Source organism: Cyprinodon variegatus, unplaced genomic scaffold, assembly GCF_000732505.1.
Source record: "Cyprinodon variegatus isolate N-32 unplaced genomic scaffold, C_variegatus-1.0 Scaffold49, whole genome shotgun sequence".
Lineage (NCBI taxonomy): Eukaryota > Metazoa > Chordata > Actinopteri > Cyprinodontiformes > Cyprinodontidae > Cyprinodon > Cyprinodon variegatus.
The window spans coordinates 309,414-324,822 of record NW_015150502.1 but is presented as its reverse complement, the minus strand read 5'-3'; the positions used below and the strand labels follow the sequence as shown (position 1 = coordinate 324,822).

Here is a 15,409-nt window from a genome sequence, read left to right as displayed (position 1 = left end):
GTTGAATACTTTTTTCCCCACTACAACTAGTCAGCACCATATGAGCTAAAGTTGTTGTCACTATTGGAACTTGAGAGTGATTGGTTTTTCATATGCCTTTGTAAAACATTTAGAGGTTGAATCACATTATGAAAGCTTAGACAAAAGTTTACTGGAGGGGTTGACTCTTCCCTGAGTGGTATAAAAGTAACAATTCGCAGCAAAATGTTTACATTAAATCATGTGCAACATCCAAGTGGATGTAATATGGTTCTAGCAGCTGCATTAGATTGACACTGTAACTGTGATGGGCTGCAAAGCTTGTGGAAGGCAGTCAGTATTAACAATGGTGCACTTTTTATATTTCCAAAAGGTCCTGAAAGACGGAGCAAGACCCCCCTTTAATTTTAATGTAACCCAGAGATGGGCATTGTGAAGTCACTTGAGCTGAATCCCAACCCGGCCCCTAAACACTAACCCTTAGCACCAACCCTATGCATGTTCCCGCGGAGGGTCCGCCTCATCTATGGGCCTTCCCAAATCATGTAGTTGGAAGGACGAGAGGAACCTTCAGCCCTTAAATAGCAAGTCTGCGTCAGTGCTGGCTGGAATTTGACAGCGGGTGTGAAAAAAATAAATAAAAATAACATAAATTCCTGAATGAAATTTCCTATGTGAAATAGTTTTATTTAACTGGATAGATTGGAGCTTGGAATCCTGAAGCTGTGTGTTTGAAACCCACTTCCACAGACTGCCACTATGGCTCTCTGATCAATGTCCTTAAGCCCCGATTGCACCCTGGTTGCCCTGCGATGGCAGCCCACTGCTCCCCAAGGGGATGGGTTAAATGCAGAGGTAAACTTTCTCCACTGTGAGATCAATAAAGTTCAATTATATTATTAGCTGGGAGTGTAACTTTATAGCGAGTGACACTTGATAGTTAAGCGTTAGTAGTTAGAGGGTGGTTTGGGATCTGACCTAAATCTCCTTGCCATATATTAGTTCTTCCCTACCAATGAACTGCTATGGACTAAATTGGGACTAAAATTGGGACTAAATTGGACTCTCTTCAGTGGCTTGGCAGCACAAATACATAGCATGAAGATAACTTGGTGTCTACACAATGCCCATCTCTTATGTAACCATTATTAAGTGCCTCTTCAATTTGAAAATGCTCAAATTGTGATTATTCCATGAGAACAGCAAACGGAATTGTGGCGCAGTCTTTAGATCCTTATTAAGGTGGCAGGAACTGCCACAACATGTGACTGATCCAGTCATCACCAAAGTCAGTCATCGAGGGCCGCTGTCCTGGGGGGTTTTAGAGGTTTCCCTGCTTTAGCACAGCTGATTCTCATGGTTGCAGTTGAGCAAAAGCCTGTTAATCAGCTGTACTGAAGCAAGGAACCTCTAAAACCTGTAGGACAGCGGCCCTCGAGGAGCGACTTTCTAATCTTTCTGATTCAAGGGTTCCTAAATTTATTTATGTCAAAGCTCAGAATATAACAACAGCATCTGTCTAAATCTAAGTAGAGGTACTCTACATTTACAGAAAGGTTTAATGTTTTAAGTTAAATACCTGCCAAAAGATAAATGGGCAATGTAGTAAAGCTGACCCTGTGCTTCTGTTTACCCCATTACAGTTCTGTAGGGAGAAGTGGCCTGGTAAAAGCACAGACGGTACCCTCTACAGCATCTCCATGCTGATCCTGCAGTACTTCCTGCCACTCTCCATTATCTCCTTCGCCTACGCCCGCATCTGGTCCAAACTTCGCGGCCACGTCAGCCCAGCAGAGAGTGGCGTCAACAGCAGCGCCAGCTCTGAGCGACACCGCCGACGCCGCAAAACCACCAAGATGCTGGTGACCATGGTGGTGGTGTTTGCCGTTTGCTGGCTGCCCATCCATGCCTTCCAGCTGGCCACCGACATCGACAGCTCAGTGCTGGACATGCGCGACTACCGCCTGCTCTACACCATCTTCCACGTGATCGCCATGTGCTCCACCTTCGCCAACCCGCTGCTGTACGGCTGGATGAATCGCAACTACCGTGCCGCTTTCCTCGCCGTCTTCAAGTGTCGCAGAGAAAGGGGCCGTAGCGGACGGCTGGACAGCATTCATCCCGTCGGTGGTGCAGGTGGAGGAAGGGCAAAGAAGATAGTTTTGGAGACGCAAGATCCGGTTTCTGCTCATCTGAACGCCACTGATGTGTGATGTCTCATAAATGCTTGGTGGTAGAGAAAAAAGGAAGGAGGGAAGTTAGTAAAAGAGGAAATGGCACAGAGACGGGAGAGAAAATAGCAACAATGGAGGGGAAGAAAGCCAGTGTGGGGGGGGGGTGGGATTAAAAAGTATTTAAAACCTGAAATAGCAGAGGACATGGAGATGCTGAAGGATTAGAGGAAGCAGATGAATTAATGACTTAAAGAGTTGAGGAACAACCGAGGCGGCGTCTTTTTGAAGACGTGACCTCAACATGATGGAGAACTCTCAAAAGAGGAGGACGAGAGGAGGAGGAGGAGGGGTTCTCTGGGGCATCGGTTCAAGTCACATTCATCTCCATCTGACAAGTTCATGAGTGACAGAGTTAAGCCTCGCTGACACATGAAGGAAGGACTGGAAACATTTCTGTCCAGCCGAAAACAGGCCTTTCTCTGTCTGAACTTTGCATTCGAAGCATTCATTTAACCTCGAGTGGCTTATAAAAGTCCTGCAGTCATCTGAGGAAGGCAGCAAATGTTTCTGTATGTCACAAAGAAGCGAGTTTGGACAGAGCGGTAGATGATGGATGATGCAAGCTCTCAAAAGTGGTCAGATTTAACTGGTTTATATAGAAAGAGGAAGGTTTTGTTCTTTAGCTGCATGAGAAGGTGCCAAGGAAGGAGGAGAAAACAAGAGGTCTAAGTGAGTCACGAGCCGTGGGAAAATGAGGCGGTGTGAAAAAAAACGTCTGATGTGTTTTAAATGAACTGGTTTTAATGAGAAAAGCAGAAAAAAAAGATCCCGTGCTTTTAAGCCAACACATGAATGTTCAAAAAGATAAATGCTTAAGTGACCGATTTATTATTTTTGATAAAATGTTCATTTCCTGCTGTAAATCAGTAACTTTGTTGTGTCTTGAAAAAGAAAAGTGAGCTTCAGAGTTTCTTTACCCCTATTTTATTTAATGATATCTGTGCTTTTAGTCGATAGCGGATTCATACGCATGGCTGGCTGACCCTTATTTTACTGAACAAGAGGCAGTTTAATGAAAAAATAAAACCGTGAACGTCCCACTGCTCTTAAATCTTGCCGGATAATTTAAGTTGTTTGTTTATTTTCTACTCCTATTGATTTTCTTCTTCTCGTTGCGCATATCTAGCATCCATTCTGGCCCTAGTAGCAGTTCAAGGTTTTTAGCTGTGGCAGAGGGACAATTTTTAGGGTCCCCTCCCCCCCTTTTCTGACCCAGATGGTTGTATAATAATGCAAATATCAGTTCCAAAACGAATTTAATCCTCTTCGTGCATATCCTGCAGCTTATTGAGGATGTTTTTTCTTTCTTGTATAGATCCGCTATTTCTCATTTCTAGCAGTTCTGACAAATGTCTTGTTATAAACCTTTCTGTCTGCAAACCCTATTCTTTGAACCAGAACAGTTAGTGTCTATGAGCTCATTATCCTTGACAACTTACACAGAGAAAACTACACTAATGACACCAGAGTGATGTTCCATTTTAGAGGCAGAACAATGATGGGGACACGCAGACCCCCTCTCACATACACACTCATTAGCTCCCTTATATAAAGATGTGTAAAAAGCCTTAGGGTCAATTTGGTTTCTTACGCAAAAACATAATCTCACACTTAAAAGTCTACAGCGAACAAGGGGTGCTAACAAGTGTAAATACGTGATTTCACAGCAAATTCAAAATGTCCTGCTTTCTCAACAATTAGACCAGCGAACATGACAATAAGACCAACAAAAAAACACATTTATATAAAATTTACTGCAAAGAAACTCTGCTACACAGAAAATATCAGCAATGTGGAAACAAGCTGTAAACGGATAAATGATGCACCGCTCGCATCAAATGCAGCAAGTATCAAAAAGTACTAAAGTTAAGAGTCTGCAAACTACTCCTCAGAACAGAAGGGCTGCAGACCACAAGAATTCATCAACTCATATGAAACTAGACCCTTAATAATGACATAAATGGGAAACTAAGAGAGATTAAGTGTAAAAAGATTCAAAGGGAAATTAATCTTTTCATATGTACTTCCAGATGTCCTCTGGACGTTCTTTCATTTATACCATGGCCTTCTTGAATACTAATTCTGCTGCAGGATGTCTGTTAAAACGTGTTGTAGAACACTTTTAAAGGCCGCAGACTTTGAGTTGACGCGTATGAGTTATTTCCAATGATTCCTCAGGCCAATATACAGTGATTGACAGTATCAATGTTTTGAGCGGGGCTCCCACCTTGAAATACCGACTTTGTAAGTTTGGGGGAGGTTTGTTTTTTTTTGGCCGGTTCTTTTGCCTTGGATTACGTTTTCGTTTTCTTGCCCCGGGTTTGGGGTTAGGGTTTTGGTTTTCTTTTTTTTCGGCTTGTTGGCTTTTTGTTCTTGTTGGGGCAGGGCCAAGTTTTAACCTTTTTGGGGGGGTTAAAGGGGGAACGTTGAAGGAAACCTTTGCCCCCAAAAGCAATTCTTGCGTTGTTTTGCAGGGGGTTTTTTTGCATGGCTTTTTGGGTTTTTTTTGTTCTTTTGTTGCCCTTGGTTTTTTTTCCTTCCCGATTCGTCCCAGAAACACGCGTGAATAGATGTACATCCAGGTGTCCATAAATAATGGAAATATGGTACTAAAATTACTTATCCTTAACTCACTAAAGAAGGCTAATACACATCCTTAAAAAAATGTTTTATGACTTTTTTTTATTAAATGGTTTTTACATTTTCTTTGTTAAACTGCTTCTCTGACATCATCGGGCATGCTCAGAGCAGTCCGGCAAAATGTTTATCTGCATTTTAGTTGTTTCTTTCTTTAGATTAAGCACTATATACATTAATGTTAACGCGGAAGGAAAATATAAAGCTCAAAAAGACTAGATTTATGTTTAAATCCAAAGTGAAGAAAGTTAGCTACAGGAAGTAGCGCAGGATCCCATTTCCGGTGAAGATGAGGCAGAGACGAGTGCTACAACGGAAAGGATTTTAAGGCGTTTATTTTCTCAGGAAATACATAATTAATTAACCTTTAACACATTATATTTTTGTAAGCTTGCTCTTTTTGTGGAGGGAAAAATGTCATTAAGGTCTTTATAACAAAATAAAATCGAGGGTGACCGACCCAGATCTGGATGCGCCAATGAGCTGATGGCGCAGGATTAATCATGCTTCCTGGATGGATCGGCTAGTGACAATGTCGCTAATTGTCAAAGTGTATTGAGGGAAGTGTTTTCATCAAATAGACCCCCAGACAGTGATTTAAAATGGCTATAAAGGGAATAAAGTGCACATTCATACTCAGCCCGTATCAAACATCCCTTTTCCCATTTATAATGTCTATGCTCTGGACAATTATAGTTGATAATTTTCTCCCCCTAGTGCTCTGGAGCAGTTTTGCGGTGCTAGTTTGCAGCTTTTCGTAATTTGCAGTCGTTTTTGCTTCTTGCAACATTTTCCTTTGCACATGTGTGTGGTAGGGTGTTAGTCTCATTTTTGTCTTAGCGGGTCTTTCTTTTGAGTTTGCTAGTGTCATTTTTTGTTCATTAGACCTTTTGAATTTGCTGTGTAATAATGTGTTAAGACAGCATTTGAACCCCTTGGGCACAATAACAATCCATTCAGAAGAAAAACAGGCTCACAGCATTACACATCCTCTACCATGCTAAACAGTGGGCAGGAATACTAGTTTCTTTATATTTTTTTTGGCAAATATTTGACAAAAGCACATGTCTAATCAGTCAACCTGTAACATCCGTTATCTTGTTTGTTTATTGCAAAAAAAAAAAAAAAAAAGTGTTGTGATCAAGATGTATAAATTCTGAAAAAGTGGCACAATAATATTAGGAAGAAGGGTTTTTATATTTCTGCCAAGTGACCTTTTATTCATTTGTTCTTACAAAAAAATTGTAAAGGTTTACAATGAGGGTTGGTGCCACCCGATGATGAAGGGAAATAGGCTCCCTGCCATGGTTTCTTAAATTGCCTTCATCGTTGCTTTACACAAAAGAGAAAAAAATAACACTTCCAGCTGAGAGTTTAATTTCTCAAAACTTGAGTTTAAACTTTAATTGCTCTTTTAATCATAGATGTTATTAGTTTTTTGGGGTTTTATTTTTTCCAAAAAGGAGCTTAACTGGAGAAACAAAAACAAGAAAATGTGAAAAATTGTGTTGCAAAAGATAAAGTAGTCAGAAATTGAAGAAAACATTAGAAATAAATGTAATGGTTTAGACGGTCAGCACAACAAACTTATCGTGAACTTCTTCATTATAGCAGTAACACAATAAAATGGCCTAAACGTCACAGGAATCTATGGAACTCATCTTCTCTACCTTTGCTTTCACTTCTTTGTTCCCATCTTTGCTATATAGTTGATTCTTACATGTAATAAAGGTTTTCATAAGTAAATTTTTTTATTTTCCAAACTCTGATCCTTTAAACATTTCTCAGCCTTCCTTTTAAATACATTTAAAAGGATTTTCCATTTTTGCAGATTGTTTGTGTGCAACAGTAAAGTCGGATGGTGTCAGAAATATTTTGGATTTCTTACTCAGCTTCAACTACCTTCATTGTTAGACGTGGACCCAAAGCTTCAATAGATTGGTTTTATTGGAATCTTAAAAGCACATTTTTAGGCCAGAAAAAAAAATACTGTTGTGCATAAATCAAACATATTTATTCTTGCAAAAGGTCTGCCAAAGAATATTAAAGCTGTATGTATGCATTAAAGCTTAATGTTGAGATGTGTTTTTATACAAACCAGAGAACAATATTTTAACCAGATGTAAACCTTATTTAAATGAAATTTCAAAACGCTATTTTCTGTGCTGCAGGTATTTGGTAGCAGCTAATAAATCTTAAACACTTTTCTGTTTCTTTTTCAAACAAAATTTCTTCACAGATAGAGTTAAGGAAATCCGTAAATTATGATTTTAGCTGGAGGTATCAAACACATTTATTTATATCAGTAGTGTCCAGCATCATTTTCTAAAAAGATGCAGCTGTATAGATAAACTTTCATCATTTTATTGACAAATCACACAGCTATTATAACTTTACTCCCAATGATTTCACAGTTTTAGCCACTTTGCACACTTTATAACATGATAAGCCTTTATTGGGCCTTAAGGGGGCGAATTAATTACCGGGCCTCAGGTTTGACACGTGGTTTATTCCTTTACTTTTAAGACCTAGGCCCAAAAAATACTCTGCCCTCTTGAAAAAAAATGCTTACCGTTCATACAAGAACACATAAACAAAGTAGCTGATGATGAATATATGTGTTAATATTTAGAGATTGACCGATTCAGGTCTGTTAAAGGCCGATACTGATTATTTTGACATCAATCTAACTGATCCTTAATATTTACTGCTGATTTTTAGGGGAACAATTTTTGAAGCCAATATTGCTCAAAAAGATGAGTTGTTCACTATTTAAAATTGTGAAACATTTGTTATCACTGTTTCCTAACCTCCGCCAAGGAGGTTATGTTTTCAGGAGAGTTTGTGTGTGTCTGTCAGTCTGTGTACAGGATACCTTGACAAGTTATGGACACATTTTAATGACATTTTCATCAGAGGTGTCCCTCATGCTAAAGAATTAAATAAAATTTTGGTGACAATCTGGGGAAAAAGCAATATTGGCTTCAAAAATCGTTCCCCTGAAAATCAGCAGTAAATATTAAGGATCGGTTAGGTTGATGTCAAAATAATCGGTATCGGCCTTTAAAAGACCGATAAAACTGTGATAACAAATGTTTCACAAAGTTTTATTTAAAGAAAAATTAACATTTAATAACAGCTCAAAATATAACACATTAGCAATGGATAACAAATAGGGGGAGCAGCATTGCCTGCGTCTCATGTCTTTTCAGGAAATGTCTGATTAATGTCTGAATTTAGATTAAAATAAACCAAAGAATTGGAGATCGTATATATCGGCTAATGTTGATACAAAAGCAAAAAGGAAATTGTAGCATCAGCCTGGAATATTGGCCTGCCATGGTATCCATTTTAATCTATTAGGATTACATGGAAATGAAAGAAGAAAAAGATAATTATACAGGAATCTAAAATTTCAGAAAAAAATGGTTGGTTGGAGATTTGAAAACCTTGAAACTTTGATGATGATAATCTAAGGTGTTTCTGCTGGTACTATAAGCTATAGTGTATGGTTCGAACTTTCTCCTATTTCATATTTAGGTCCTCTGGATCAGCGGTCCCCAACCACCGGCACCGGTCCAATGGTCATTTGGTACCGGGTCGCACAGAAAAAAAAAATACATATATATAATTTATCGACGATCAGAGTCTGAGTGATGTTTTATTTTAATAAAATATAAAAAATTGGGGAATTCTCTCCCAATTACATCAGTCGGTGCATCTGTGCCTCTTGACACTGGTTAATTCAGTTCAAGATGCATCTTATCTAAACATTCTTTTCTGAGGTTACAGCGACCAAAACAACGCTACGGAGCAGAATGGACATCAGGTGCACACTTTGTGTGTCATTGTCTCCGATTATGCCTAGATGGGACCAGCTTGTTTCGAGAAACAAGCTCAGGGTTCCCACTGATTCAACAATTGGTGAGTTTTATTTTTATGCTGTTTGCCTTTGATTTTATGCCAGTCGTATAGTTTTATTTGCTCGTATTTACCCCCCACACTTTAAAGGCCGGTCCGTGAAAAAGTTATCTGACATATAACCGGTCCGTGCCGCAAAAAAGGTTGGAGACCTCTGATCTAGATAATTATTTAGAGCAGTTAAGATAAATGAAAACATTATTTTCTTTTTAAAACAAACTTTTAAGAGTTTTACAATGGAGGCGAATGACTCCTCACTAACAGATTTAAATGTGTTTCTCTGGCTTCTTTTGATGCTTGTTTGCTTTCTGCTATATAATGCTGCTCATACAGTTATTATATTTGCTTTGATGTTGCTCTGATTTAATGTTTTTGCTTATCAAAACCTTGTCTCGGATCAAGGACAGAAAGAAAATATTGTCAAACCTTTATACTTTAAAGGCTCCTTGTTTCTTTTTATATTACTGTTATGGTTACATTTTTAAGAAATAAAAAGGTGTCACTAAACGTGTGAAATATGAGGCTAATGAGATTTGCGACTGGATGAACACAGATGCTGCTTGCCCTTTACCAGACGTGAATGTAAACCGCTTCGTAACTTGGCTGTTATGTTGTAGATTTCATTATTGTACAATTTCGGTGTAAATATGAACTGTGTAAGCTACTGTAACCAAGCACAAACTGTTGGCCTTTACTTATGTGTAAAAACAACAGATAAACTATCTTCAAGCACAATAACGTCTGTTGGCTCTTTCATTCTGCACCCTAAATACACCAGGGAGCGTTATCACAGATCCTTCCTCCCAGCAGCTGGAATACTCTATAACCACCACTGTTCCCAATAACCCGAATAAGTTGTTCCATTCATGCTGAATTTGAACATTTTCTATATTAGTCAGTTAAATAACATGCGGCTGTCATTTCGCATGTCTCTGATGTTGCTGCTATTTTCAAATATCCATTACTGTAAAAATCTAAAAACAGGTTTATATTGTTAAAATAAATAGATAGATAGTGTTAGGTTCAAAAATGTAGGTACATAAAAGAGAAACAGTCCACACAGAAGAGGGATTTTTTTATTGCTTCTGCAGAAGGAGAGAGCTATATTCAGCTACATCTACTCTGACGGTCTTCCTCTGCAAAGCCTTTTTATTAGCAGATCATAACACATGGGGTGGGTTACAAAATAGTGTCTTCTTCTGACAAGGCAATTGATCAGGTCATAGGACAAAATGCTCCTCAGAATAGAGTGGTCTCCTGATAACTGTGATTAGCCTTGCACAAACATCAGCAATTTTCTACCACTGTTGCCTGACAGTTTGCAGTAAACAGAGTGAAGCATCTTATTTCTCCAATGTTCCATATGTACTAGAGACTGACACGGGAGTGGATTTTCACTCCTGTCCCGTCCCACTCCCACAGAAAAAAATTGTTTTCCTTCCCGATCCCGGGCCAGAGTAGAAATCTAAATCCTGTCCCGTCCCACTCCTGGTGAAATTACTCCCACTCCCATCCCGCTCCCATTCAGAATGAGTCCTGCTCCTGCTCCACTCCCATTCTTGTTTTGTTTTTTTGAGCGCTGGTGAAAAACTCAGAGCGGAAGCACTGTTGGTTTTTGGGTCGTGTAGTTTTTTTGATTCACATTATAGTGTAGGCTTCAAGGGAAAAAAACTACAAAATGGTGGCAGCTGGATTTTTTTTCTTTCTATTTTATTTTATTTTTTGGCATCGATCCTAGTTTTTTTTTTTTTTTTATTATTGGTTTGCTCCCACTCCCGTCTGCTCCTGTTAATGTTTAATCCTGTACCGTCCCAATCACGTGATCGTTACTAATACTGACTCCCATCCCACGGGAATCTCATGGGAATCACGTGACCCGTGGAATTCCCGAAAAAATGTCAGTCTCTAATATGTACACACATTAACTTTATAAACATCATTGAATAAACCTAATAGATAGATAGATAGATAGATAGATAGATAGATAGATAGATAGATAGATAGATAGACATTTTCACTTTTGAAAATATTAACACATGAAAAAATGTGACTTTATTTTAAATCTGAAGGCAGCTACCAAACCAATCAGGCTGAACCCTTTTAACCCTTCCTCACGTTGTTAAACCCTTTTCAAACTGTCAAATTAAACCAATTTTTATTATTGTTACCGAGAAACAAATTACACTCTTGACAAGACTCTCCGAAGTCTCCATTGTAAAAGCTGCTCTTCAGAAGACAATCAGAAACCAGAAGTGCCATTAAGACCTTTGACAAGCTGTAGAAACCTTCATGATTTTACTTCTCAGCCTTTCTGACCCATCATTAAAGTCTTAGCTTTATAATAACTAAATTTTCACACTTGGAGAAAAATAGCTTGGCTCTTTTCATAACCTTTTATCACAAAGTTAAGGTCATACAGAGCTGCAGCAATGGAGAAAAAAAAATAACTTTGGAAAAAGACTGATTGACTCTGATTAACTACAGCAGGATGACGTTTCAGATGAGAATAAATTCACTCAGAGGGTTTTTGAAATGCTGAATAATTAAGGTCATTAATCATAAAACCTCTGAGCTAGATTAAAATCATAGACCATGGTGGAAAAGATTTCATTTGAATCAATCTAAAGGAGAATTTCTTGACTTAATTAAATGTTTTAAGAACATTACTGCAGCTTATTGAGGATTCAAACTACATTTTAACCACAGCTAATAATTATATGGAAACCTACAATTAACTGCTTCTTCAAGGGTCACCTAGTAAATATCCTGGCCTGAAAGGTTCATAACGATGCAGTTTTTTTTTAAAGTTCTGTTCATTTGTAGTTTCTGAGGTACTGTTTCATTGTCATTCTGTAGCTTTATTACGTTTTAGTTCCCCTTTCTTATCCCTCTCCCTGCTGTGGTACATCTATTAATTGACTTGCCAGTATATACTGAAGAAAAATGCAATATTTGCTTAAAAAACAAATTACCCCTACCCCATACACACATTTTATTCCTATTTAGAAAGGCTGAAATAATAAACCAGTAAATTACTTTCTGATTAGAAGAAAGTAGAAGTTCACTATGCTTGAACCTTACAACAAGTGACATGGTGCAAGCTTTAAGATCACTCCACCCACACAGAACTGTGATCCAGTGAGCTAACATCTGACAATACAAGACAGCCGTAACGGCAAAGATAGAGAAGCTTTCCGAGTTGCCCGAGGCACTTAGAGAGGTAGTTTTGATTTATCAGTCATCTGTAAGGCAAAAACAACACACAGGGAAAACACATTCTAATGAGTTGTTCATTGAGGCTGCACCACGGCATGGTGTTGCCTTGCAGTAACACAATCAGTAAATTCCACACTGTTAACTGTTTAGTGTCAAAGTACATTGACTCTTTTAGAGATATTACAAAAATAGCTGGAATAAGATGTAAACTATGTAAAGAGTTTGTTGAACACTAATTCAGAGTGGGATGAAATGCACTCGGATTGGTGTTAAATTTAAAGTGTTACTTTAAAGGTATAGAGGATGATCTTTTATTTCTGGGTGGATCATCTAAATAAGTGGTCCTCCTAATTGTCAATCATTCTGGTGATATGCTGGCGAAGATTCTCAGTCATCCAGGTCGATCTCATTCCAAAAAAAAAAAAAAAAAAAAAAAAACAATCCACTGGACTTTATTTTCCAAGTTTGAAACCTTCTCGCCCATTGACTGCTGGAGGTAGGCACCAGCACCCCTCGCGACCCCAATTGGGAAAAGCATGTCAGATAATGGATGGATGGATGGATGGATGAAACCTTCCCATCCAGGAAGATTTTTCAATTCAAAATGTCAGAAATGGCGTTTTGTTCGAGGCTTTATAGAGTGGATACCAAAACAAAGCCTTGTTTGGATTTAGAAAACATGCAAATTAAACCGGAACTGGTCCGCCCCTGAGGAATGGCCTGTCGCTTGTGTTCAAGAAAGGCTGAGATCAATGTGAGATCAATCAAGTTCGATACCATCATGAGAGAGTGGTTGAATTTATTTGCTAATAAAGCAAGAGAACATTGTTGTCAGACACTTTGTCTGGATTCACCAGATAATTCAGAGATTTGTTAATTTCCTCATTTGCACCAGGAGCTGAGCATAGATAAGGGTCGATTTCAGTCACTACAACACAAAGCTAAGTTTCTTTGATTGGTTTATGCTCTGTGTCCCATTTGGACATGCTGTATGCACATCAGACACTTGGCATTATGACAAAAGGAGTTGTTCCCTTTATTTCTAAAATGTATTCATAGCTTAACGACTAAACTTGTAGTTTGAGTATGATACTAGATGTCCACATCATGTGTTTTTTTACTACTGTTATACATTCAATGTAATTGTTTACAAAGTATCAAGTTACACTAGCAGATCTTAGAAATTACACCAAAGCAGGAACAAAATATGCCCACATACTGTTTTTTTTTTACTCATTGTAATTGTTTACATAGAATAAAGTTACCAGCTGATCTAAGAAAATATACAAAGGAGGAACAAGGAGGTCTAAACGTCTGCTATTACAGGTTGACCAAACAAAATAAAGCATCATCTGGTCTATCCCTGACTGTTTAAACATTTATTATTTTTAGTGTATTTAAACTTCTTAATTTAAACAGTAAAATCAGAAACATCTTCAGAGATTAGCTGGTAAAATCTGGAATGATGAAACCCATTTTCCTACAGGAAGACAATGAAATTCTCAGTCTTTGACTTGTATTTGGTTTAGGTTGGTCAAGAGCAAGTTTCAGTGTTACTTAACCTTAACAGTTCAATAAGAATGGCTTTCACATATCTATTTATTTGACACTTTCATACCAATCACATTTCTTTAGTAGAGAGTGTGGCGTTAGATGTTTTTGTTACCCACTCGACTTATGATTGAAGACAATTTTAGATAACAGCTTCAGTTTCATTATTTGTGTGATTTAACTCTGGGCTCTTATCACCATAAGGAGGCTGTTGAAATAAGTGGAAGAAAAGGGGGAAAACAGGTCCACTAAGGCTTCAATACATATTTGAAGTGATTGCAGAAAATTATTGTACATACTTGATATTATTAAAGACACACTTTCCTTTGAATAAACAAAAACAGAGCAGAAAAAAACAAAGCAAAACAAAAAAAACTTTCACATTTCCTGTAACTTTTAAAAGATTAAATAACCGTTTTAATTGAGCTATAATTCACAATGTACTCATGCTGATGAATAGCCCTACATATTCACTCAAAACAACTATTAAGCATTTGATCAAAGCTTAATTTGTAACAGGGTTGATTTAAAGACATAATGTTACCGGCAGTGATTGCTGTTTATGTGGGTGACTCATCCTGCTATAGATTCAAGGTACTCCTTTTGCAGCTAACAAATAAACCTTTAAGTATCCTTATGGAAATGTTCTTCAGAGCTAATGCTTTAAAACAGAAACACACAAAACAAAATAGATTTGCGTTCAACCAGCAGAGAGTTTTATGGAGAATATGGATGTATGTTACTAAGAGGGGGAGCTATTTAACTGGAGGGAAAATTGCTAAAAGAGAAAGAGGTGGTGAAATAGTGACTGCTGGTAAAGAGAAACAGGAGCTGCAGCCATCCCTAGATAGCCTAGCCCAGTCACATCGACTTATGGCATAAACATGCCGTGTAGGTCTGGAATAGAAGTAAGAAGAGCTCGATTTTAACGATATTACCAACAGATGCTATGCTCAAATTCAGAGGACGCAGCCACTGAATATGAGCTCAGATTCGTCGGCTGATTAAGTCATAGCTTAATAGACTCATAGACTCCTTCATAAGTACCCGACAAATTCAGTCTTCCGTTTGCCCTTTTTGAAGGATTGGTACTGTCATGAACCGAGGACAGAATGGAACCAGTATTCAAGGAGACAGTCAGTGGGCAAGTTCAAAGGGTTGATTAAGTGAAAAACAAAACTAAAAGGGGAGCTGCTAGGATCTGAGGCACGCGGCAAGTGCAGGCGGGGGGGCGTAGCCAAGACAAGACGTGGAACCAGAACTTGATGCAGGACCTTTAAACTGGTCTCCTCCCTGGAGCCAGGTTTACTTGGATAAAAACTGAACCTCCCCACATATTGAGCCAAAAACCCATAGAACTCCGCGGGGGAGGAACAGTGGACAATCAGGAGACGAGACAAACACAAAAACCCTCTTTCCACTGGCTGCCAGGATCCAGGACACGAACCATGAACTAAAACTAAACAGACAGACTGACAGAAAGACAAGAAATGATCGGGCACTGAATGCTTAGGCCGAACTGAATATAACAAAGAGGAAACAGGTGAGAGGAATAAATTATAATTGAGGCAGGGAGGGAAAATGACAGGTGAAAGGAATGACTAATTAAGGGAGAGCAAACAGGCCAGATCATGACAGGTCCGTTGTATCCTCTGTAGCCTTGTATATCCCATGATTCATTACGAGTCAAAGCAAGTCTGAGCTCTATGCTCAGAGGGAAAAGGGAACTGGGGAATATTGTAAGTGCAGTGTTTAATATAATCCAAGTATATGAATAGTTCAGTCAGAAATTAATGAAAATAGTTGTTTTAAATTCTTATTGCGTCAGATATGTGGCAGATAATGTTTTTTTTTTTTTTAAAGGTTTTATT

At 38.3% G+C, this 15,409-nt stretch overlaps 1 protein-coding gene across 1 annotated transcript in view; it reads left to right on the top strand.

Annotated features, from left to right (window-relative positions):
* LOC107082272 (neuropeptide Y receptor type 2-like) overlaps positions 1-4,461 on the top strand; it is a 105,047-nt gene extending 100,586 nt beyond the window's left edge. The window contains exon 6 of the mRNA XM_015370871.1: positions 1,623-4,461. Within this exon, the coding sequence (XP_015226357.1) occupies positions 1,623-2,192 (570 nt within the window). The 3' untranslated portion in view covers positions 2,193-4,461. The remainder of the gene's footprint in view (positions 1-1,622) is intronic.
* The last annotated feature ends 10,948 nt before the right edge of the window (positions 4,462-15,409 follow it).